The 25,691-nt window shown below is 37.9% G+C and overlaps 1 protein-coding gene across 4 annotated transcripts in view; it reads left to right on the top strand.

Moving 5' to 3' along the window:
* Window positions 1-1,960: 1,960 nt before the first annotated feature.
* Window positions 1,961-25,691, top strand: part of LOC132141093 (AT-rich interactive domain-containing protein 3A) — a 67,372-nt gene continuing 43,641 nt past the window's right edge. The window contains exons 1-3 of one of the 4 annotated variants that reach the window (XM_059550319.1): window positions 1,962-2,328; window positions 3,645-4,271; window positions 11,138-11,224. In XM_059550319.1, coding sequence (XP_059406302.1) covers window positions 2,290-2,328; window positions 3,645-4,271; window positions 11,138-11,224 — 753 coding nt within the window. In that variant the 5' untranslated portion in view covers window positions 1,962-2,289. Of the gene's footprint in view, window positions 2,329-3,644; window positions 4,272-11,137; window positions 11,225-25,691 lie in introns of all 4 variants that reach the window. The other 3 variants (XM_059550320.1, XM_059550321.1, XM_059550322.1) reach the window with 3 other exon arrangements.

Raw genomic sequence — 25,691 nt, 5'->3', positions numbered from 1 at the left:
GTGACTTGTTGTGCCTGTGGTATATTCTTGGCTTAAATTATGAATGTAGACATGATTTTGATGTTATGGTTATTGTAACATAAGTGAGTCAGGTACACTGATGTCATTGGTGGTGATGCTGTTTTTCTTTCAATCACACCATTGTGCTTTGTTAGCTCAATTAAGCCACTTGTATTAGTGTTATTCCGTTTACTCAGCTGCCATCTGATGCCAAGGCCAAATGCTTTTATGTTTTCATTAGCTAAGTGTTTCTGAAAATGTGAGTGCTATGAAAAATAATGACAGGTTTTCTGTAAGTTATTTGCCGAGTCATTTTTATTTTATAGCGTAATTTTATAGCTGAAACTGGATCATTAACCAAGTCATGATAAAGAATATGCATTAGGTTTAGTAATGTGGAAGAATATATTTAACCTCTTAATTTAACATTAATTTCTTACTAAAATATAAGAAACGCATGGAGCTCTCACTAAAGGCTTTAAATTATAGCGTAGTCTGGATGTATTTGCCGATGATGAACAACAGGTGGCGATGTTTAACAACATATTTCTTACACCATTGCTGCTCATTTTGTGAATTTTAACCCACTGAGATGTTTGTTACCTCAGATTTTGGAGGAGAGCTTTTGTTTACATAACCTCGGCAATCTGATTAACAAATTATTATTTTGTATTTTAATCATTGCATTAGATCTCTGGCATGTGTCCCAACACATCTTAGTTATAATTAAAAAGTCTCACTGTTGTTATGCAGACATTATAATGTAATTATTGTGTAAAGCTTGTGAATTCAAACCTGTCATCAAGAAATTCCTCTGAGGACAGTTCATTGTCAAACATATTAACCATTCTAGCCTAATCAGTGTGAGTGAGAGACCTTAGCCTTGTATTAACTTGAAAGGATTGTAACTGTGGAATGATTATCAATTTTGCTCAACGGTTCGAGGGCATAAAGCAACACAGGATTCTTGCAGGAGTTATTGGGGTCAAAAGATAATAGGTTATTTCATCATAATCAGAGAGCAAAGGGTCATGGGAGAAATGACCTGCTGTTCAGTGTTATCTGGGCTAATTCAGACATCAAATTACAGTCTATCTATCTATCTATCTATCTACCTATCTATCTATCTATCTATCTATCTATCTATCTATCTATCTATCTATCTATCTATCTATCTATTAGCCTTGATTTTGAGGATGCTGCAAAGGCACCTTTGGCTTCATTACCACAAAATAGTCTAAGAACTGTGGTAATGACTAATATACTTTTCTGAAATTATATGGAATTCAATCATAAGTCTGTTTATCATTTCATATAATTACAAATCTTGGATAATTGCATGGTGAATGGCAATTATATGTTCTGCAGTCAGAAGGGTGTATTTACAGAAGACCAACACTCATAGTGATATTTATCTGTACTATTTAAGCCTGTCTACATGATGCTGTAATGCAACGGATTGACTCGTATTCTGTATGAGTTAAGATGAAGAGTAAACATGGGCTGCATTTTATACATTTAATAAAAAAAATGAATTAAAAAAATCATTTCATCTTAGAATCAAACGCTGTATTAGCTATATGTAAAATATATTTTAATGTATATAGCTATAATATGAAGAAATGTTTTCAAGAAACGTAAAACCTTTTACCTATCTGTCTTTCACTACTCTTGTTCAGAAACACATAAATAGTGGGTAGCCTATAAATATATGCGTACATTTGTTTTGAGGAACAACTCGTGAATAAGATGAGGCTATAATTACTAGCTTACTTTATCATTTGCGTTCAACGCACATAAAGCGAAAAACCCTCTTAAACAGCTGAACAGCTCTTCCTATATTTTCTATACCTTGAACTCTTAAAGGCGGAGCATTCCGTTTAAGTTAAAATCTACAGATTGTTCAAGCGTTCGATAAAGTTGAAAGTGCTGTATTTGAAGAGAAGCGCGCGCAGGAAGCGGCTCAGCTGTATTTCTGTTGGCTGAGTGCAGACCCTGCCCTGATTGCCTTCTATCCATGTGTATTGACGTGTAGAGAGCAGATGGAGGCAGAGGGACTGATCTGATCTGATCTCTAGTCCTCAGAGGTCATTCTCGCTACAGTTACAGCCACTTGTTGCCAAATTGCTGAGAGACCGCGAGCGCGTCGCGAAGCCGTTTTTATAAAGAGCTATTTCGTTGCTTTCACGACACACATCTAGATGTTAAGAAGGGAATACAACTACTTCTGACTTTGTTTGGGGAAAAAGGTCACTTTTGAGCAAATTCTTCGCATTTGACGGAAGAAGCATGGTTGACAACACAAGCATAGCAACTAAATCTGCACTGGTAAGCAAGCGTTTTTGCTCCTCTGTTAGAATAGAGATATCGTTGTGCTTAGGTCGTCACTTTATTTTATATACTTTAATTCAATATTTAGTGCACTTCAGCAGATGTTTGTAGACTAGCGCATGTTGTGTTGCGCTACACGCGCTGCCCTTCGACCTATAGCTAGCAACACAGCATATACAATACTTATACATTGTCATGTTTCTGTCACTGGATAATTCTAATTTGAGGTCGTTTTTTGTAACATTACATTAGAAATGTGGCATTGCGTGCTTTTACAACTTTATTGATGCTGACCGTCAGATAGTTTATCCTGTTAGTGGAATCATTTCCATAGGAAACCACGATTCTTGCCTAACCCAATGCAAAAATCTTTTATCTACTGAACTGTGCTGCACTGATTTGATCGGTAATACAATTTGAACATTTCAATAGGCCTATAAGAAAGAAAAAATGTAAACTTAAAAACTTAAATTGTGTCATTAAACCAAAGTTGTGCCTAACTTACCTGCACTGATAAGTTCAGTTTTTCCGTCTAACTTACTTTAGTTAGCTTACTGATAAACAAATTAGTTTCGTCAAGTTCAATGGATAGGAACTAATATGAAAATAATAAGATTTATTTATTTATTTATTTTTGCTTTGCTGTTTAACAGTTATGTTATACGTTTTGTCAAGTTTTACCATCTTTAAAGTAATTTAGGCTATGTAGCCTAAATATAGCCTACTGGCTACCTAATCATTCACAAAGTATGGGAAACACTTGAGGTTCGACATATAGACTTACTTTTTAAGGGATTTTGACATAGAAACTACTTTCGACCAGCATATTCTGCTAAACTAGCTCTAAAATGTTATTTTCGTGAGCTGTAATTTGGCCCCACTAGCCTATATCATAGCTAAACATCAGTTAGCCTATCTAAAACAAAAGCGACATTTTCGTGATTATAGTTTTGATACATAAAAGTAGCTACAATAAAGTCATACTTCATGTTTTTATGCTTTATTGTACTGTCTGAATAGCACAGCTGTTATGGTTAACTACCTCCGTTACCGCCTTTTTAATGATACCTAAGTGTTCTGACTAACTGTAACTTTTTTACGTACTAAAAAAGCCAGCTATTTGTATGAAAAATTATATTTGCTGTACACCACCTACGAAACCCCCAAACTATTTTTTTTTTATTTTTTTGGTGGGAGGAGGGGGGGGGGGGGGGGGGTTAAGTTTTAATCAAGGGGGTCTGAGTTCACGAAATCCCCCGCAATTCTGCTTCCAGCTAAAATTTTTAGTGGCCTTTTCATTGTGTTGCCCACAGCAAGCCGCTTTCTCGTCGGCGAGCACCCTTCCTCTGCTGGTCAGCTCCTCCGGCGCTCACAGTAACTCGAGCGGCGGCAGCGGGATGAAGCTGGAGGCGGTCATGGAGAACCTACAGCGACAGCAGGCGGCTCGACTCGCTCTGGAGGAGAAACTCCGCCAAGCCGAGAAGGAAAAAGACATCAGGTCTATGGTGGAGTCGCAAATTCATCAGCAAGCTATTGCTTTCCGCCACTATCAAGCAGCGGTGAGGGGAGCGTTCGCATCGGGAGCCCCGAACTCGAGCTCCGGCTACCCACACGAGCGCACAGCCGACTCCGACATCGAAGATGATGATGACGACCCAGACCTGGACCGCGGCATGGATGATGAAGACCGCGACTTGGAGGAAGATGACAGTATGAACGAGGCTGGAGGGGATGACGATTTGGAAGGACCCCTCGCTCACTACCCTCCGCGCCTTGCTGTTTATCCCGGTGCCGGGCAGTCTCCAAAAAGTACCCCGATACATCTGTCCAGAGTCCAGCCAACCTATGCAGCTCCAAGGCAGGCTGAATCACCGAGTGGTCTGGCATCACAAGCACAATCGCAGCACCACGAATGGACTTATGAGGAGCAGTTCAAACAGGTATGGTCATGAGTGAGATCTGTAGATAGATTGTAGTAATGCACTCTCATAACCGTTGAATGTGCACTCTGGTGAACTCTAGGGTGATTACTAATGTGTAAAGTTTGAATGCATGAAGTGAGACTGAGTTCAATCCTGTACGAAACTACTTGCATAGCTAGTTCTCACCATCATAAAAAAACTGAATCATTCAATGGAAACAACAGGCTTTTAGGCATTGCTAAAACATTAATGCTTAATCTTAATGTAAACTATACTGTGCAGACACCTGCATCATGCATTGACATTATATATTAAGTTGGACTATATCAGGTTTAATCACTGCTTCAGCATCTTGTTTCATTATTAGCACATAGACATACAGTCTGCACAAAAAATTGTAAGGTCTGTAAGGTTGTTTAATTGCTGCTTTAGGACATTTTATATAAAATTAAATCGGAAACCTGCAGTAATTACACTTTTTGAATTTAACTTTGATGCAATAAAATTTATTATTTGCTTAAATAATTGCTCACCATTTCATAATTTGGGTCTAAAACGTGCTTTTGCATTGCACACAAATAGGTTTTTATTGAAGTCTTTGCTATTGATGTGTGCGAATGCACAATTGGCTTTGACTGTTCTATATAAAATTATTTTGGTATGGGCTTGTTTTAATTATTCAAGGTGGCTTGTACACCTGTACACTGGAAATTCAGGGTTATTCGTAAAAATGTTTCATAGTTATGCTGCAGCAGTTTTGCTCCACTGTATTCTCAGGGGATAATTTAGAGTGATACACTGAGAGTGAGGCTCTTAAGCAAACACAGATCTATACCGAATGAGCCTGGATGGACTTGTCATTCTTTATTTATGATAGATCATTCAGAGACCTGGCCATATGAGACATGCACATTAGCGGCTGCATTAGTGTAAGCACTGGCTTAACGTAAGGGGCACAATGCTGTTTGAAAAAGGACAGCTGTTTTGATTTAATGTTAGGAAATAGAGGAGAACACAAAATGGTCCTCAAAATGATCTCATAAAACTTCAACATTATTTTAATAGTGTGATGTATATATTTTTCATTTTCAGAAGTTGTGTGTTATTCTTAGATTTATAAACTTTTGACAAGAAATACAAATAAGTATGTACTGTACTGTACTTTTTTGATCATATTAGAATAATACCAACCACAAGGTTTGATAAAAAAAATAAAATAACTGAGGACAGTTTTACACAACACAATTAATTAATGCTGTTTTGCAGAAGTCAAGGATATGCTTTTTGTAATCGCTGTTGAACTATTTGGACAAATCAAGTGAAATGCAGAAACAATGAAAGGATGCCGATGGCATTAGGCAGACTGTCTGGAGCCACTGTACTGCCTGTTTTCAACACTTTAAAAAACTCTCTAAATTCTATAAATGCCTTCTTAAAACAAGAAAGGCTTTTTAGGCCAGTGTAAAAATAGGCCGACATTGAACTTATTTGTGGCCAAATTCCTGGTGTCTGTATTTGCGAAAGTAATTAAAACACTAAATACAGACTCCTGTTTTAAAAAAGAACTTTATAATTCAGCTCAAAGTGTTTTCATTATCTTACATTTATGTTTCTGTAAAATATTGCTTAATTAAAACTTAACCCAAAAACTTAAATAACTCTCCATTTTGAAAAAACAAATTTAAGGTCTTATAATATTGTAAATTAATTTCTCACTTAGTCAAGCCTAAACTGGATGTGTTTAAAATGTCTGTTTGCACTGATATTAAAAATGAGTCATTCATCAAAGGAAAACAGAATAGATAGGAGAGCGAGCCAGACAGGGCAGGATCAGAAGAGACAAAGTTAAACTGGTTGCCGTATGGCCGTTTATTGTCAAAGAAACAGTGAGGGGAGAGAGAAAAAAGCAAGTAGTTGCGTAGAGTTTTGGCAGGAATGCAGGAAACTAGACCTGGTGGCATTCCAACCTGGCTCCCTCCCAATAACGCTGGGATATCCCTCTCAGGCTGCGTATGGGTCGGCTCAAAGCCAAGCCATTACGAAATAGGAACAAACTGCATACTTCACTACAGTCTAGCCAGTGAAAACATATTTGTATGTGTGTGTGTGTGTGTGTGTGTGTGTGTGTGTGTGTGTGTGTGTGTGTGTGCGTGCGAGTGTGCCTGCAAAGGGAATCACATTTCGGACCAATATTGTTGTACACTTAAATATTTACTGGGGCTTTCACTTTTGTTTATTTAGTGTTCGTTAGATGTGTGCATTGGAATACCAGAATTATTTTTTTTAATTACATTGCATTTGACCAGTGTTTTAATTTTTTTCTGTCACAAAATTATTAAATCAGTTTAAGTTGTGTTTAATAACATAAGTAATATATCTGACTTCATAATTGAGTTTTGGGGTTTGTTAGATTTTAAAATGATTTGGGTCTCTCATGCTCACCAAGGTTGCATTTATATGATCAGAAATGCAGTAAAAACAGTAACATTGTAAAACATAGTAATAACAGTAATATTACAATTACTCATAAATAAAAAAAATCTTACTGACCCCAAACTTTTGAATAATAGTTTATGCAAATTCAAACAGACTCCAATTTATTTAGTTAATATGCTGGATCAGCACGCTCCATATCTCAACCTATTTTAAGTGCATATCAAATGTTCACTAAAATACAGAGTGTACTTTCTCCCCTCAGCAAATATCATCTTTGGATTGCTCAGTCTGACCTCCACTTTGGTTTCGGGGCATATGTTTGATCCCTCCCTTCCTTGCCATGTTTTGCAAACATAAAAAACTCACAGAATGGCTTTTTCCCATAACAAGGCTTTTACAGGGCTATAGAGGGGGCTGGGCAGGGCTGAACGGGGTGGAGGACACCCAGCAGTGGTGTTTGGTTTCACTACATAAGCTTGTGGAAAAGGAGGTTTGTTTTTGCCTCTCTAGTCCACTTTAGTAAAATTAGTCTACTAATGTACTGTCTTTTGGCTCAGAGGGTATTAGCACTCTCTAAACTTTGAATTCTGTTTGCCCTAGGCTCAGAAGAGACAGTTTGGATATTTAAGCCTTTAGAAATAACGGTTAGAAACCTGGGTAAATTTAGAATTATCTTTTTGGATTTTTGCGGTTCTAAAGAGATCAATGAGTATCAAGGCAGCCAGTGATGACCTAATTCACTTAGAAACACTTACAATTAAGCAAAACATCTCTTGGAGAAAATAGGAAATGAGGCAATTGTGAAATCACTGAAAGGAAGACAAAGTTCTCCCTCAGACAGGAAGGCAAAATAGTCTTTGTGGTTAAACAAACGTTGTCACTGGTCAGGGGTCTAAAGATACGCACCTCTTTGTTTTGCTGGAAACTTTTGTGAAAAGGGGGGAAAAAAACTTGGTGGAAGTGAAAGACAGAGGCTATATGCGGCCAAACCAGCCCTTACCCATGAGCCTCTGCGGTTAGTCTGTTGATATATTGAAATGGCCTGTCCTAAAGTCTTCTCAAGTAACACACTTCAATCCAAGCCCATTCATACCTTCATAAAAATGCTCGGAGCCCTTTCTTTGAAATCGGCACACATACACACACAGTAAATCCAGTGTCAACAAGACATTCCTTGACTTTACAGGCTTGCTGCACCGCTACGGGATCCCCTTCTGTTTGATTGCACTGCTTTGCTCATATGTTTTGGGGTCCTGAGAGCCATTAAATTTCCCAGCATGCAGTCTCAAGTTAAAACACATGCATGGAGCCAATTCTCCATATGGCTCAGAGGTTGTGATTTTTACCCAGCAGCACTATCGTTAGCCTTCTGTGGTATGAGCTAACCCAGGCCTTCCGACAGCTGTGGCAGGTCATTTTGGATGTGTGCTGTCAGTGGAAATATTTAATAGAATTCCAGTCGTCTCCGTTTTAGATGGCCTTATAAATGAGAGCCTGCTTTAGCTGTGTCCATTTGGGGCCTGTTATAAATCCATGCTGAACATGTCATCAGCAGGTGACCTGATAATCCTGCTCCGAACATTAACCTCACTGAACATTCAGAACTGGTAACAAACCCACACCTCGAGCTACGTCAATGTCTTATTCGCTGACTATAATAACAGTCAAACGTCAAAGTGAGAGCATTCCATTTTAATCCTATGTTTGTTGCTGCCTCGCTCATCACACAAACTCTAAATGTATTCAACTTTTTTTCTATAGTTTGAGCAAGAGGCTGAAAAAGATGCATGCTTTTATTTTAAAAAGTTTACATTTTTTAATTTTTACTATATTAGGTTACACTTGTATTGGTATATTATTATAAATCCAACCTAATTATATAGTATTATTATAACTACAACAGTTCTGTTGTAGCTTGCAAAAGTCAAAGGGTAATGAACAGACTCAGCAAATACTAATATGACAACTCCTCCCGGGCAACACACTTCCAGTGCGTTTATATGATGTAACACCTTTTCGAAGCAAGAGTATACTCTGTTTTACATGGTACTGTAATACATACCATTACCCTGTTAGTAGTCTCTATATTTTTTCAACACTTTGCCCTTAATCTAAAGAATGAGGTGTGATTTCAAGCAGTTGTAAACCACATGGCATCATTTAGACACGATTTAGAGAGTAAGTGCCCTGTGTGATTTCCTGTATGCTTGTGGAGTAACTAGTTGAGACCGTTAAATGTGTCTTGTGTACATTTTTATCAGTTCTGGATCAGAGACATACTGATAAGTGCACCTAACTTCATTAAGAGAAACATTTAATCACTCTTGTCTAAAACAGGGGAATGTGATTTGTAATTTATTAGTTGTGAGTAGTGAGTAGGTTGATTTTACAATACACTTTGTGATCATGTTTACCAGGCATAGTCTATGCAAATATGATGTCCAGGATATAAACAAAATATTCTGTTCCCTTCAGCTAGATAGTCTAAATACAGTACCCGAGACAGTAGAAACGTTCTCAGATTGTACAGTGACTGACCTTTGTCTTGCTTCAATTTTGTGCAATAATTGTGCATTTCTTCTCATATTGAGTGCAGCAGTGTCATATATGATCATTAGTGGTGCATGTGATATATTGTTTTAAGGTTATTTACTGCACACTGTGCAAGGTTCATCACACATTTTTCTTGGTACTTGAAGTATTTAAGCTATTAATGGACATAAAAAGCTGGTTTACCTTTTGTTCAAGAGTAATGGTCAGTAAAGGAATGCAAAGCTGGCAAAGCTGAACCTCAAAAGTAAAAAACTGCTACTAAACTCGTTTTCATTTCTCCTTCTGTCGCTATCAGTAAAACACATATGCAGTGAGTGTTACATGGCAGCAGGCAGCAGCTGAGGTCTCTTGTCATCAGTCTTGGCCCATATGGCCTCGCGTGTCAGCGTTCATTAAGGTGAAGAGTTGTAATGAAAGATAGGGAGGAATCAAGCATTGAGTGTCTTAGGCTTATGGTCAGAATCAGATACTCTCTTTACAGGATTAACTTGTGCTACACATCCCCCTTTCTTGTAGATCTCCCACACATGCGCGCGCACACACACACACACACACATTCTTTGTGTTTCTATGAGTTTATTATTACTGCTTGTTTGGTTTGGTCAAGTACTCAGACATGTCCATTCAGCACAGTTGTATAACACTGTGTTCTAACCAGGTGTGATGAACAAGTTTCTAGTGACAAGCAATTCGTCTGACCACACTGAGCACGAAACGGCTGTGTGATGCAATACAATCACATTCAGAAGACGCGTTTTAATGTTAGGGATGTGCAAAACCAACTGGTTTATGGTTTGCTTAAAAAAAACTAGTTGACTAACCTCTCTTAAGGAAACGGATGTACAATTTGGCTGTCATCCCATACTTGTAATGAGAAGTGGTTACAAACCGGCTGCTGCCAACAAAAGAAAAGGGTTTTCTGTTGCATTTGTCTGCCAGAAGAAACGATTGATGGTTTAGAGTTTGAAAATGAAGAAATCAAGACTAATATCGAACAGATTAACAGTAATATTTATGTAAAAATTAAGACTACATAAATATCAGTACTCTAAAAAATGCTGGGTAAAATATGGACGAACCCAGCAATTGGGTTGGGTTACTACCCAGAAGGCTGGGTTAAACATTTAACTCAACCGTTGGGTCAAAACAACCCAATTACTGGGTTTGTCCATATTTCACCCAGCATTGGGTTGTATTTAACCCAGCATTTTTTTGTGTATGCTTCATGTATTTATTTATATGATATTATGCAAAATTTTGCATCTCTACAAACAAGCAGAAAAAACCTGCATTTTCAAAAATCAGGATTTGATTTTTCCCAAATAGTTCATCCCACGCATATATCCAAAAAATATATATGTTAGTTCTGTTTCTTTGTGTAAAAGTGTAACGTTAGTAGTAACACCCTTTTCCTCAGCAGTTGAATCATTTATAAGATGGAGGGTAATCTCAGCCTGACCCATTCAGTCTGATTCAGAGACACACATGGGGCTAAAGATCACATGTAACATTAGTAATTTAGCTTGCTGCTTAATCCCACAGGAGATTTTTGGATAATGGAGCCCAGAGGGCAGGATTTTTGGGTTGAAAATAATGGATGTATGAAGTGAATAGAAATGGAGAAGAATGTAAAAGCAAAGTGGGGGTGGAAAGAAAAAAGAAAGGCCTGTTGTCTGTGAATGCAAACATAAAATGCTTATGTATAATCCAACTGACTTGCTTGTTAGTCCAGTGTCTTCTACTAAAGCAACTAACACCAGAATGTTTTGTGTTGTGACCTTTGTTTTGTTTAAAACAAATGCTGTCTTTTTTGCCGTTTTCATTAGCATGAGTCAAATGTAGTTCTTTGTACCTCTCAGCACGTGATTTCAGTTGTGCCCTTGACATGTGTTCAGTCAGGCCAAGGCAGCGGGCCAGAGAGGAAGCTGAAAGATTCGAGTGTTGCTTTCGGTGGCAGTGGCTCTTCGTCTCTGATTCAGGAGGTCAGTAATCACCCCCACCCCCTATTCCTCATTTCTACTCTCTTTCTGCATCGTTCAAATTGCACTCACACCCCCTTTTACTGGCCCCAGGCTTCCCTGTAACATCCCCTTCACCCAAACAGTAGTGACAGTCTGGAGAACTTGCGCCTGTCTTGATGATAGCGTTATAGACAAAGACTGTTTTTCTGCTAGATGAAGCGATAATGTGCAATCTTTGTCCAAATGCTTGTTAGTCATTTAAAGGGGCAGTTCACTCAAATAAAAAAGTGTTTGCTTGTTTCCATACAATGAAAGTCAGTGGTGTGCTGCATGGTTCTGAACAATTTTGGCTTTCATTGTGTAGACAAACAAAACACATTTTTCAAGATATCTTAAGAAATGAAGATGATGATGGTTTGGGTGAACTATCCCTTTAAATATCTTAAATCAGCTAAACTGCTTACTAGTGTATCACTTTATGAAATAACAAAATGAAAAATACTATTCAATTGTCAATGTTTTGTTTAGTTCTTGGGTGAGTTTAGAGGTAGATTTAAAATATGTGCATGAACGCAAAGATTTTCTTTAAACCATCTGAAAACATTTAATGTAGCCTGATTCATTTATTTGAGTGAAGAAGTAATTCAGCTGCTAAACATCAACAAGCCACTTGTAAGACAAAGTAATGTCTGTCCTAACTCCATAGTTTGATACTATCAGGGTCCAATTTAATCCAGTGCTGAATTCATGAATAAGTGCTACTCAACTGACCGGCCAGTGCCCTACGTAGTTCACAACTCACATGCAGCATAGAAGGCCTGCTTTGTTTTTAATGGCCAGCAATGAATTCAGGGGTCAATTAGAGCCTGAATTCCACGAGCATGTGATAAAACATTCCCCACCTTCATGAAAGAAACCTCAATTACAGCTCTGTTTTAAAGCCGTTGATCATTTCACTCATTTAAGAAGAGCACTTTCAGTACTATTGCCATGGATATCATTGATTTCCGACTGACTTCCACACCTCCATGCTAAAAGATTTGCAGGTCAGTAAAAGAGACCTCTGCTACGACAGTAGAGAAACAGGGAACAATTAATAGTTGAAACCGTATCAGACGCTTCTGGATTTACAGATTTTGCCCTGCACCCAATTCCTTTCCTGCTGCTGTAAAGAAGATTTATCAGGTCTGAAGGGAACTAGGAAATATTTGAACTGAAAACAAGCTTGTGTTGCACTCTGCTCTGAGGGTTTGTGTTTTTTTCCATCTGGTTCAGTTGTTAAAGAAGGCCGAAACCTAAAATATTTACACACTTAAATAAAAAAGCAACAGTGAACACTCCAAAAAAACCTTGAAAGGTGGTTTGTAAAGAAATGTGAAGAAACAGCAGCAGGGGGTATTTTTTAAATTCTTCTTAAATGTCTGTAGTTGTGATGTTTTTACTTTATTCCTCAAACACTTATCCTCAGAAGCATGAAGGTTTGATTTCCTCCAGTTTGCCGGTCATAGTGAATGCATTGTTTCACACGCTGTTTAAAAAAGGAAAACTTTAGCAAGGTCATTTATTATGTTTTCGTAATAAATAAACCATAAATAAATTTAGGCTGTTTATATGAGATTAAGAACTCAGATTAATTATATATTTTTAGTTTGTGTGTGTGTGTGTGTGTGTGTGTGTGTGTGTGTAATCAGTCTTTAAAGAACATATCCCTATCACTGAATGCAGGTTCTCAGTTATTTATTCAATAAATTAGATTCAAAAATATTTATTTCTTAGCAGTGAGATGCATTTATCACCCTATAAATATCATTGTAGAAAACATGTCTGTATTTAAGAAATGTTGATATAGCATCAAAGAATTAACTCCTGCAAGAAATCAAGGAACACAAATGGATTCTGAGGAAATAATGATTTTTGCTGCATTTTATGTGAATTATGGTAACAACAGACCGTGTTGAGCCAATCAAATACCAGCTGTAAGCAGAGCAAAAAGAAAATGGACTCTGACCTTCAGTGGACAATAAAGTAAAGAGCCGAGGCTGCTTTTTGTCCACGCCAATTGTGGAAGATTTCAATATTGTGTAAGAGTCTGAAGTAAGAGTTCCGGGATCCTCTGATAGCGTCTATTGAATGTTTGTATGCCTGTGTTTACCAATCACACTTCTTTTTTGTATTTCACTCCAAACTCAGTTCCATTCATTGGTGGTAAATAACAGGGACAGCTTGAAATGGGACTTCTTCCGTAGATATGGATTTGATATTACCCTATGTGAACAAAAAATTACATTTCTACATAAACAATGTTTGTAGAATTTAAAAAAATGTATATATGGATGTTGTTGTTTTTTTGTAACAATTTTAGTTCTCTCAAATTTCTTTATTGATTGTTAGCTTACACTTTTTGTCTTTATCTTCCTCTATCTGTTTCACAGGTAGGTATTCTTTTCTTAAAATAGAGGCACTCCAGCTAGTTTCTGGTTTATTTATAGGTGACCACAATTGGATTAATAGAGCTAAAAGTCATATCCGTGTAATACTCTAGATCCCTTCTTGTCCCTTCCTCCCTCAGAGGGGTACAGGGAAGCAATCAGTAAATTCTGATTGAAGTCCTCACTAAATCAATACAAACCAGATATATCCTGTAATGCCATAGATCCACAGCTGACCTAGAGCATTGTACATCCTCACTCTGGTTTGCCTTGTCTATCTTTAACCAAATAGCACATTAAATTGGGTGACAGAGCTTCAAATAGTATATGTCAACAGTTTGTTTATCCAGTGAACAAAAGGCAGTAAAAGATAATGTAAGGCGATTTTTCCGTATATAAACAAAAGTGCAGCCATGCATAATTTTTGTGTATTGATGAAGTTGTTGGGGTCGAAACATGTCCAATCATGATTGACCGCACTGTTAAAAAGCAGCCAATGTTATCAACAGAGGACATTATCCACTTCTCCTAGGATGAGGCCTAATGAAGTTAAATAGAATTTTGACAAGATAATGGATTTGTTTTCCTTCCTTGATTCCATTCTCTCCCCCTCAGCGCTCTTGATAAACTGTGTAGAAAAGAACTGAGAGGGAAACGGATTATTCAAGGCTGCTCGCAAGGGGGACGAAAGATCAATACCGAACCTTTTTGAGAAAAAAGGGAAACATCCAGTGAAGGCCTCTACAATTTGGCTTAGAGTTAGTGCTTAGGTGCAGGAGCTAAATTCTTTGAGTCAGAGAAACCATAAGGCTTGGTACTGGATCCGGCCTCTCCTCAAGGGGTGATCGCTGACCAATAAAAATGTACAACACATAGCTGAGAAGAAATAGCTTGTACAGTGAACTAGCTGCACAATTACGTGGTGAGGTACGCTATTGTTCAGTTTGGGGTCGGTAGAAATTTTTAAAGCTTTTGGGGGGGGGGGGTTCTTTTGCTCACCAAGGCTGATCAAATATACAGTAAAATTGATAATATTGTGAATTATGATTACAAATTAAATAACCCTTCTGTTTTAATAAACTTTCAAACGTAATTTATTCCTGTAACGTTAAAGTTGAATTATCAACAGCATTACTCCAGTCTTCGGTGTCACATGATCCTTCAGAAATCATAATATCCTGATTTGGTGCCACATTTCTTCTTATTATCAATTTTTAAAAGTGTTTTGAAAATACGTTTTTCTAGGATTCTTTGATGATTACAACATTTATTTGAAATAGAGATCATTTTTGATGTCAATGTCGCTGTCGTTTTTGATCAATTGAATCCACAATCAGTTTCATTTTTTTTTTAAAAATAAAAAGGGGACAGCAGTGTGTATTTTGTCAATTTTTATTTTTAATATCAGTACACTATATTGTTGTACCATGTTTCATTATTAATGTTAGGTCAGAAGAGTAACACACTCCCAGATCAAAAAAATAATATGTTACTGTCACTTTAAGATGGCTCCCAGAGAAACATGATCCTCTCTAATCAGCATTTGCCTCTGTGAAATCTAACATGGGCTTGCTGACTCTTCGTTTCTGTTTAGCATAAGCAGAATCTGATGACCTTTGACCTATTTGTAGACCTCACCCCCTCTCATCGCCGTAAAACTAGGCTTGCTGCACATAGATTCCTCACTTGGTCATTGATCATTAAGGAGATCAAAGGGTTAGTGAAACGATCAGCCGCTGCACACACTTTCCCGTGAAGCGATCGGTTGAACAGTCCTCTCCTTCTTAAAAACTATACGCTAGTGTGGCATTTGACAATGAAAATATGTCAAGTATATAATATTGAATAAGGCAATGTGCATTTCTTAGGAAGGTGCGATGTCTGTCGTTGGCGTGTTGTGTTTGTAGATGTGTGTGTATATATAGTGCTCACCTTTCACCTCTCATCACTCACTGCTCAACTGTGCCTCCATGTAGCTTCAGTGTGTGTTTCTGACTAGCTCAAGTTTGTTCCACCTCTTTGTCAAATGCAGGAAAAATTTGCCATATTCTTTAGAGCTGATCACGACTCATATTCCCTCTCTTTAATAATTCAGAGCTAGTGTCATAAAGCTGTTACTTAAAGGCCTCTTCCGTCAGTGTCATTTTGTTGGCTTATACATTGTGTTCATGCTGTGTATCATCTGCTTAGACAAATGTTTTATGATCAACAGTAAATTTGACAGGCCAGTGCTGTTCAGCAGATCATTTCCAGATGGTCTTTACAAGGAGAAGTGAGCGTGACATGGATTTAAAAGATATATTTATTTAAGATTATAACTAGTAATTGCATTGCTTACATTTCAGCTACTGTGTAGTGCTAAAAACTACTACTATTGTTCAAAAGTTTCAGGTTAAAGGAATTAATACTTTCCATTATTCTGCAAGGATGCATTACACATTTTTCAAAAGTGACAGTACAGACTATATATTTGTTACTAAAGATTTCTAAGACTTTTATAAATATTAAACAACACAAGTTTTTTAGGATTAATAATAATAAGATGAAATGATTCTTGGGCACTGAATCAATGTTTTAGAATGATTCCTGAAGGATCATGTGACGATAGGTGCCATGTGAAATTATATTCAAATAGAAAACATACATTTAAAATTGTAAATGCAGCCTTGGGGAGCATAAGAGAGTTTTTTCAAAAACATTCAAACATTTTAATGACCCCAAACATTGGAACTGTAGTGTATAAAAAATAAAAAGGAACGTTTTACAATTACTTGAAATGATATTAGAAAAGCAATAGTGGTGTCGAACAGAGCAGTAATGAGTGTTTTCAAATAAGAGTTACGGTTAATTACACTTCTCCTTTTTGCCTAAATAAGCCTGAATAAGATATGCTAGAGAAGTTGTGATAATATTGGTTTTAACACTAAATATTTCAGTTTAGCCTGTGGCATCATGATTCCACTGATATCAGCATATTTACAATAAGAGAAATTGGGTGTTTTGGGTGTTCAGACCTATTAGATGAACAACACAGATAATATATAACAGTTATACTGGGAAGAAATAAACAAGATTTCACAGTCTCTCACCCAAACATTGTTCAGTTTTTCAATTCAATTCAAGTTTATCTGTATAGCACTTTTTATGATACAAATCATTGCAAGGCAACTTTACGTAAAATTACGTTTCTTCAATATTTAGTAGTAGCTTATTAGTGGTGATTGTCAGTTTGTGTGCATATGGCAGAAATGTTCTGAAAAATCAATTAAAGATGCAGTCAAACAGACGATGAACACTATTAACAGCAGTTATTATGATGCAATCACACTTGTAGCTAAATTTATGCGTAATGTTTTTATTGCATATTAAGCTTCTACATGCACTATGTCGTAACTTCTACTAATGCATTTAGTAGACACTTGAATTAAAAGCCAGCTTTCTTGTGATTTTGTTTTTGATGTGGTTTTGATTTTGTTGATGTGGTGTGATAAAAAAAACAGATGTTTTTTATTTAATAAATTGAATTGTCTAAATTTAAATGTTCTTGAGTTGTGTTTGAAGGTGTGGTGATATCTTCACCATCTGCTTTTGCGATGCTAGTTTAAACCCCCTCCTCTGGCAGGAAATGGCGTCCCCCACTGATGATGTGGCACTTTCAGTCATAAATTTAATAGCCTGACCCCCTCCTTGTTTCCCCACTCCTGCTCCTCCATCCCTTCATAGTTCCCTTCCTGTCTCTCTTTCTCTCTCAGGACTGAACGTATTCCTTTAATTATTTATCCATCTTACTTGTATGGCAAGAATTTGTTACAAAAGAGCCCAGTGGATGTGTTGTTTTAAGCCCCGCCCCCTCAGCTGTACGCTGTGATGTGACAGTTCTATACACCCTTTGTGATCCTGACAGGTGAAGAGAATTGATGAGATGAAGCCAGCGATTTCCTGCCATTTAAAGACTGGCTCCATATGTCCGTTGATTTATGGTGTGCTTCGTGATCATCTGTTATATAAATTAGGTTATTATAATGAAGTTAAACTATTGCAAAAGCAGGTTAAGTACAGATTTGGAAACTAGATAGCAATTAGATGAGTTGCGTGCCTTTCTAATAGAGCTTATAGAATGATGGAATACACCCTCAGCCTCAAGTCGTTCTAAACCTGTATGACTTCTGCCTTCTATGAAAAAACTAAAGAATGGATTTGGAACATGTCGCAGAGTTTTATTTTGGTTTTTTCATACAATGATGATCTTATTTTGTGTTCCATAGAAGAAGAAAACAGTCATACAGGTTTGGGATGAGTTGACAGATTTTTCATATTTGGGTGAAATAACCTTTAAAAATAAAAGAATCCGAATCACTTCTCTATGTCGTGTTTAATGCAGATTTCATGTCAGCGCAGTATATACTCAAGAATTTGCCTTGATACACAGCGCAGCAAGTATGCTTTAAATGAAAATCACTGGTTAACACGTTTTTTGGGGATTTTGTAGAATGCAAAACGAGGAGTCGTCAATTTTAGACTAGACATGTTGTATACAGTCATGTGTCTCATCATCTTTTACTCTACTAGCAACGTTGCTCTTAACGTCAGCATTATTTTTTGAACTACAGAGCTTACACCCACACACACATTTCGCCTACATATAAAGTCTGCTTAACCAAACAAGACATGTCCGAGGTATATACACTGTAGCCTACGTGAAAAATGTGTCTGTGTCGGAGCTGACAATACAAACAATAAGCCTTGCGTGAACAGAAATGAAACTCCAAATCCTTTAAACCAAACAAACAGGTTATTAGAAGGTTGAGAATGCTTGTAGTGTAGGACAGGCTTAGATTTGTTACCTCTCTGTGTAGTATCTACATGTCATGCTAATGCTGCTAATGTCCAGAAACGTAAACGGTCAGTCATGGTTTCCGGTGGATTGGTTGTTTGGTATTTGGCTAATATAATGTAGTCTGCCTTAGCATTTGGTTAATAAAGACGGCTCTGTGTGGTATGGTAGCCATCTTGAGCCTGGCTGTCAAAGACCATAAAAGGTTAGCTCACACAGGAGCTGCACTGTTGATATGACAGACCCCATTGCCTTCAGTGCACACTCAAGCTGTGGGAAACACCAGCCCCTTCTGACAAACTCATACATACACAAAACACACACTTTCTCCCAGTACACACACCAGATCTTCAACACAGAGCAGTCTGCATGAGCTCATCCATCACAGATCTATTCAGGGCTCCAGCTCCCTCTTTGTTCGGTAGTGTTGGCCGCAACCCAACTTTACTTTGGGTGAAAGTGATATGAACTTACTGCTGGTGGTCTCTGGTAATAAATTCTACCGAAGCAGGGATGCTACTGCTCACTGCTGCTTGTAAACGGCCACCATTATCACTGTCCAAGCACTGGCTATTACATTGGCCAGAATAGGAGGGAAAATGAGTAAAGGTGACGTTGTAACCGAAATCAGAGATTTACATAACTTGTCCTGCCCCTCCTTTGGCTCAGTGCAGTGTCACACAGACTAAATGAGCCTCCCCATGGCTTTATATATCCAGACATCTTAGAATAGTATTACACTGCAGTGAAAATGATTCATTATATTTTTTGTCATTATTATGATTGAGAACTTGAGCTATAGGAAATTTAGCTTGAGCTATGGTTCACATTGTTACCAAATCATTTTTTTTCAAGTAAATTTTTTTTTCATTCTGTTAATTAAAAAAAAAAACCCTGAAGAAAGCACAAAAAATTAAGCAGCACAACTATTTTCAACTTTGTTGATGATAAGAAATGTTTCTTGAGCAGCAAATACGCATATTAGAATGATTTCCAAAGGATCATGTGACATTAAAGGGTTAGTTCACCTAAAATTAAAATTCTGTCATTATTTACTCACCCTGCATGTTGTTCCAAACCCATACGACCCTCCTTCATCTTCAGAACACAAATTAAGATATATTTGATAAAATCAGAGAGCTCTCTGACCCTCCATAGATAGCAATGCAACTGCAATGTTGCCCAGAAACGTATAAAAGGACATCAATAAAATGTGACATCAGTGGTTCAACCATAATTTTCCTAAGCTATGAGAATACTTTTTGTGTGCAAAGAAAACAATAATAACATAATTTATTCAACAATTTCTAAAAGCGCGCATGCCGAGCATAAACAACGTTGATTACGGTTTAGGGTACTCTCCAAAATGGTGGAAGACAGTAACTCTGAGAGAAAAATTGTTGAATAAATTATGTTATTATTGTTTTCTTTGCACACAAAAAGTATTCTCGTAGCTTCGGAAAATTATGGTTGAACCACTGATGTCACATTTTACTGATGTCCTTAGTACATTTCTGGACCTAGGAACATTGCAGTGGCATTGCTGTCTATGGAGGGTCAGAGAGTGCTCAGATTTGATAAATAATTTCTAAATTTGTGTTCTGAAGATGAAAGAAGGCCTTACAGGTTTGGAACAACATGAAGTTTAGTAATTAATGACAGAATTGTCATTTTTGGGTGAACTAACACTTTAAAGTCTTGAGTAATGGCTGTTGAAAATTGAGCTTTGCTATCACAGGAATAATTGTTTATTTTAAAAACTTGAAAATCTATTCAAATAGAAAACAGTTACTTTTAAATGCTATACTATTTTAAATAAATCAAATAAATGCTCAAAAAATATTTTTTTTTAAATCTCACTGACCTCATTGTAATCATGTATTTGATTTCCCTGAGGAACTAAAAGAACATCCTGTTTGTTTGGAGTACTTTGTTACATTTTTAACTGTTCCACCAAGTTGAATTTGACAAAAGCATACCATTCCTCAAACAGTATAGAAATGTATTTTCTTTTGAGTTAGAGGCACCATGCAGGGCTAACTTGATCTTTTGAACATGTATCCATGAGTCTGGATTTCTTGGTTTTACTGCTTGTCATGTTGCTTTGCATTATTTATTTGTACAGAGAGAACAGTTTCCAGCTGTCTCACATTGGTCACCTATGATTTATTCACACAGCTTTATATTGGTTTAGAGGCGGATATGTGCATTTCCAACTGCGGGGTCTGAGTTATACTACCATTTTGATTAACTGTTCATGGACCCAGGAGTATTAGAGCCATATGCCACTCAGGAAGAGAAAATCTAATGACTAATCCAGTCTGAGTGCTGAATTGAGAAATCAGTTCCTGCTAATAACCTACAGATCTCAGAGAGATATTGTTTCAATAATGGATTTTAAAGACCACAATTTCTTGTCAAGAATTATATTCTCAGCGATAAAACATGAAGTATTTGGTAGTGTTCGAACAAATGTTTTTTTTACTGATTTGAGAAGCTCTCAACCCATCTCATTACATGTTCCAAAGTGAGACACTTTGACCTCAGCACCTTCTGAAAAACAGATGCTTCTAGAGATCTTCATGATCTACCAAGATGCTTGATGTTCACTAGACACTTCTATATAGTGTTGTACACCTTCATATCGATCTAGTTTTAAGTAGGGTCCAACTGAGTGGTGAGATAACAGTAATTCCGTGCTCCTTGTTTTTTCAGGCTGTTATCTCAGTCAGTCCTCTTCAATAGTGTCATGTTTGCTCAGCTTCTCCAAAAGCAGCTGCAGCTGCCGCCGTATGAAGAAGGCATCTATCATAATGGGGGAAATAAAGCAGGCTCATGTGCCGAGAGTCTCTGTCATCCCCCCCCTCAATCCCCTTCTTTTTCCAAGGTCTGCGTCACACAACACTTTCTCTGACCTCTTCCCATACTGTTTGTTCACACGCGTGGCCTTCTGACTTTTCTGGCAGCATTTACTTGGCCTGGCTCCAGCTGGCTGACGGTGTTGCAGCAGCACGCAGACAATCTCTTACAGATGTCTGGAGACATGGAGTAAGATTCATGCTTAAGAAACGAGGAATGCAAGAATGGAGGACACAAACAAAGCAATGTGTGCAAGGTGCACTGCTTCGTTGGAGTAGCGCATGAGCAGTTTCACACTTTTGTGTTTTCCAAAAAAACGTATTTCCAAATCCCATTTACATAACTCCATATATAAAGTTGAATATATATTATTTTCAAGTTTATCTTCATACATACAGTACACTCACATAGAGTGATATATATACAATATAGAAAATCTCAGCTGACGTGTTTTTTTTTTTATTTGATGTGAAATTTAAGTAGATAGTCGCCCAGCTCTATACAAAAAGTTGGATATACAAGTATGTCCAACTTTTTACACATACATACAGTATGTTTAAATAGGGCAATATGTATATTTGTATATGTATATGCTTGTTTGCTTAATTCATAGCAAAATGTAAAATATGTATCTGCTAAATTTGACTGTAAGCCATGAAGATATAAAGATATTAACATTAAATTAAATTACACTGTCAAGATCCAAAAAAAAGAGAAAGACATCATCATAATAGTCCATCTGCCATCAGTGGTTCAACCGCAAAACGTTATGAAGCGACGAGAATACTTTTTGTACAAGAAGAAAAAAATAACAACATTATTCAACTATTTGTTTCCTCTGTGTCTCATTGCATCACTGTAGCAGCATTTTGGAGAATATCCTCTGGATTCAAGCAGTATATGCTCTTATGTGTCAGTCACGCTGCACAGATGCACTGTTTTAGTTCAAATCAAAGCGTAAATACTAGTGGTGGGCATAGATTAATTTTTTTAATCTAGATTAATCTCACTGTAATCTTGGAATTAATTTAGATTAATCTAGATTAAAATGGCTCATCTGAATTATGCCAAAGGCATTCAGAATATGTGTGCTACCCAAATAAAATAATGACTAAAAGGAAGTCTTTTAGAATGGGTTTCTCAAGCTAGGTGGTGCATTAGACCAGGGGCTTATCTCCTGTTTCCAAAATGCATCACAAAGTGCTTGAGAAAGCTGTAAACTAATTCCACATTGTACAATGTGCAAACAACCTTACGCCTGCTTCACACATACTCCTTCTGCAGTGCGTTACGTTTCGTATTATTTTACGCACCCATGTTAACGGATTCCAGTGTTCATGCGGTTGCGGTCCGTCAGTGTGTTCCAGGAGCGGTTCGTCTGCAGCAGTGCAGCTATCGTTTACGTACCGAGTAGCGGACTGCAAACGCGTCCTGTGTGAAAGCACAATGAGTATGAGTCCGTGCTGCTTCTGCACCACATACGTAACGCACACGGACTGCATACGCACTGCAGACGGAGTATGTGTGAAACCGGGTGCGTCTTGTCGAGGTTTCCATTGGGAAGCTTCTTAAAAATAAAAAATTAAATTCCCTGAAGCAAACCCGGCGGGTTCAGCTGGATCCATGTTAGCACGTCACCTTTGATGTGGTAATTTCACAGTAGGCATACACACAGGTTCGAAGACTCATTCTCGCCCCCTACAGATTTGGCTAGGTATACATCCGCGCTAAAATATCAAGGTGAAAGTCATCATAGCTCGCGTAGTATAGACCCAGCTCCCAACCCAACTTTGAGAATAGATTAACATCAATATTTTTTTTATCGCCCGATAAGAGTCTCCCGTTAACGCAGCATGTTTACGCCGATAACGGCCCACCACTAGTAAATACACATAGAAAATGTATCCTTGTGGCGCGGCTGACACAGAAGAGTGTACTCTGCTTGCGTCCAGAGGTTGTTCTCCAAAATGGCACAACTGTTTTGACCAGATTAATGAGTTTTCTGACTGCTCTTGCCACCTCCTGTATTTTTTTTTTGTCTCTGTTTCTTTCTTCTGCCTTCTCTGTTCCTGTCCCTGTGTAGCTGCTTAGCACGAGAGGAAAGAGTCTGCCTGACAGATTGAAGGGCCGGATGGGGTCAGAGGGGTTAAATTGAACAAATCTGCCCATTGACGTCCTGTCTCCTCCACCCTCCACTAATATCATTATTCCCGGGTGTCAGGGGGCGAGCGGACATGTCGCTAAGGCTGACAGCACAGAGGCGAGAGCAGCCACTTACCACAGTAGACCTCCCACCATGGCAGGCTCCTTTTGTCGAAGGACCTGTCAGCAGAGGCAGAAAAAGAAAAACATTGAGTCCTCGGTGTTCATCTGAGTAAATACATGAAGAGAGACACAGGGGTGAAGGGTTGTGGATTGCTGGTCTTTGTTTTTTCTAGAAGAAAGTCAAAGGCGTGGCTTGGGAATGTTTGTCAAAATTTCAAAGTTCAGTTTTTCATGAAATGCTGTGAAATGCTTGGACTTTCCCTCTGGCTTTTTTGGTCTAGTATAGTATTCAGTGTAGTCGAAGCGTGGCAACAAGTCAAAGATCACACATGTATCCAAATAGATGCTAATAAAATAGCAACTTATTATTACTGATATTTTCAATAATCACCTTTTAGAGAAAATGTATCAGAAATTAAATTTTATATGCAATACAAGCAAGTTTCCATTACGTAACTTGACAATGTTGGTCATTGACGTTAGGAAATGTGGCTAATTATGCATTAGATTGTTTGAAATGAAGAGATAAACTTGAGTTTGTGGGCCAGAACTGACCAGTCAAATTGTTTGTTTTTGGATTTGCTTTTGGTGTTTTGTGATTTGTTTGCACGCCTGTCAGTTTGCATTCCTGCTTCAGAGATTTGTTTGTCTGCTTTTGGATTTGGGTTTTCTGATATGTTTGCATGCTTTAAACATCTCAGGCACTATACTAGTATAAACCAGATTGCTGGGACAGGACTGTGGCGTGTAAAAGCCCTGCACATTTTCTTAATTACAACTCTGACATTTATTGGATTCACACACAAATTTTAAGGCCCCATCAGCACAGGTCTTAAAGTCACTCCTGAGGCACTTAAATGGAATGCTGTGTGTTTATAATCTAATTCTACACAGGACTAGCAGGATTTATTTTTTTGTGTTACCCCATGTTCAGTTTTTTGCAACCTATTGAATCAATGTTAAAATCTTCCCAAGTTTTACATATTAATACAGTGAATAATCAACTCTTGATCGTATTTTGTTTGTGAAATGCGCTCTATCTTTGTACTTGTGGAAGTGGTTAGCGGTAACAGAAGTTGAGGGCTGATGACACCATCTAAACCACAGGGTAGCACAGAAGAAAAGTTGACTTCTATAACCTTTACTTTCCAGAAGTTTCAGTGTCAGGCCCTCAATGGGTTGCAGTTAAATGACCGTTCAATTTGTTGTTCTACCCCTGCCGTACTCCAACCTGCATTGCTCTGCCAACTTTTGTGTTACAAATGAGCCGGTAACTCACCTTTTGCCATGGTGGAGCATCAAAGACCAAGACCTAATTATCTGGTCTCCATCTCCAGGGCTTTGAGTGCTCTTTTGGGTGAGGGGAGGCCTCCCATTCCATTCCTGTCTTTTATTGTGTTCTAATAAGGAGCAGTGAGAGCGTGTTCAAACAAGCAAGCTGAAGAGCCAGACATGGAGCAAGACCTGAGTGTTTCTGGGATTCGAGAGGAACCTTTCAAGGTGTTCGAGTATCATTTAAAACTTCAGAAAGCTTTTTACAATGTGACGAATAACTTTCATTCACTGCGCCGCAACCTTACAATCTCCCATCAAAGTACATATTGTACATATAGAGTATAGCTTTACAAGATCCAGACGTAGTTTGTTAATTCAAGGTCTGAGGTGGGTCAGAGTGCCTGACATTTTGCAGCCATCATTGTAAGTCTTCATTAAAGAAGGGAATTACGTTGAGCTTTACCAAAAAAACAACCGTAAACATCAAAGCCATGAAATAAAAACCTCTGGAAGCCAGCAGTCTGATAGGATTCCTTCTAGGATTCTCCATACCAACACACACACAAACACAAACACAAACATCCCCCGCTCGCACCTCCAGACTAGACACCTCCATTATCACTGCTAAGTTAAGTATTCACTGAGAAGCAATCGAGCATGTGGGGCATGTTTATGGTTGTGGCAAGCAGCATTTGACTCGCCGGGGTGTGGTTCCTGGAGAAGTGGGGAAAACTGACCAAATCCCCAGCCTGAATTGTTGCTTTGGGCTTTTATAGCAGTGCAATTAGCCACAGTCTCATCCTGTAGCCTCAATTTACATCCTCCA

Source organism: Carassius carassius, chromosome 5 (assembly GCF_963082965.1).
Source record: "Carassius carassius chromosome 5, fCarCar2.1, whole genome shotgun sequence".
NCBI classification, from domain to species: Eukaryota; Metazoa; Chordata; class Actinopteri; order Cypriniformes; family Cyprinidae; genus Carassius; species Carassius carassius.
Note: the sequence above shows the minus strand (reverse complement) of the source record. Positions and strands in the feature narration are given on the sequence as shown.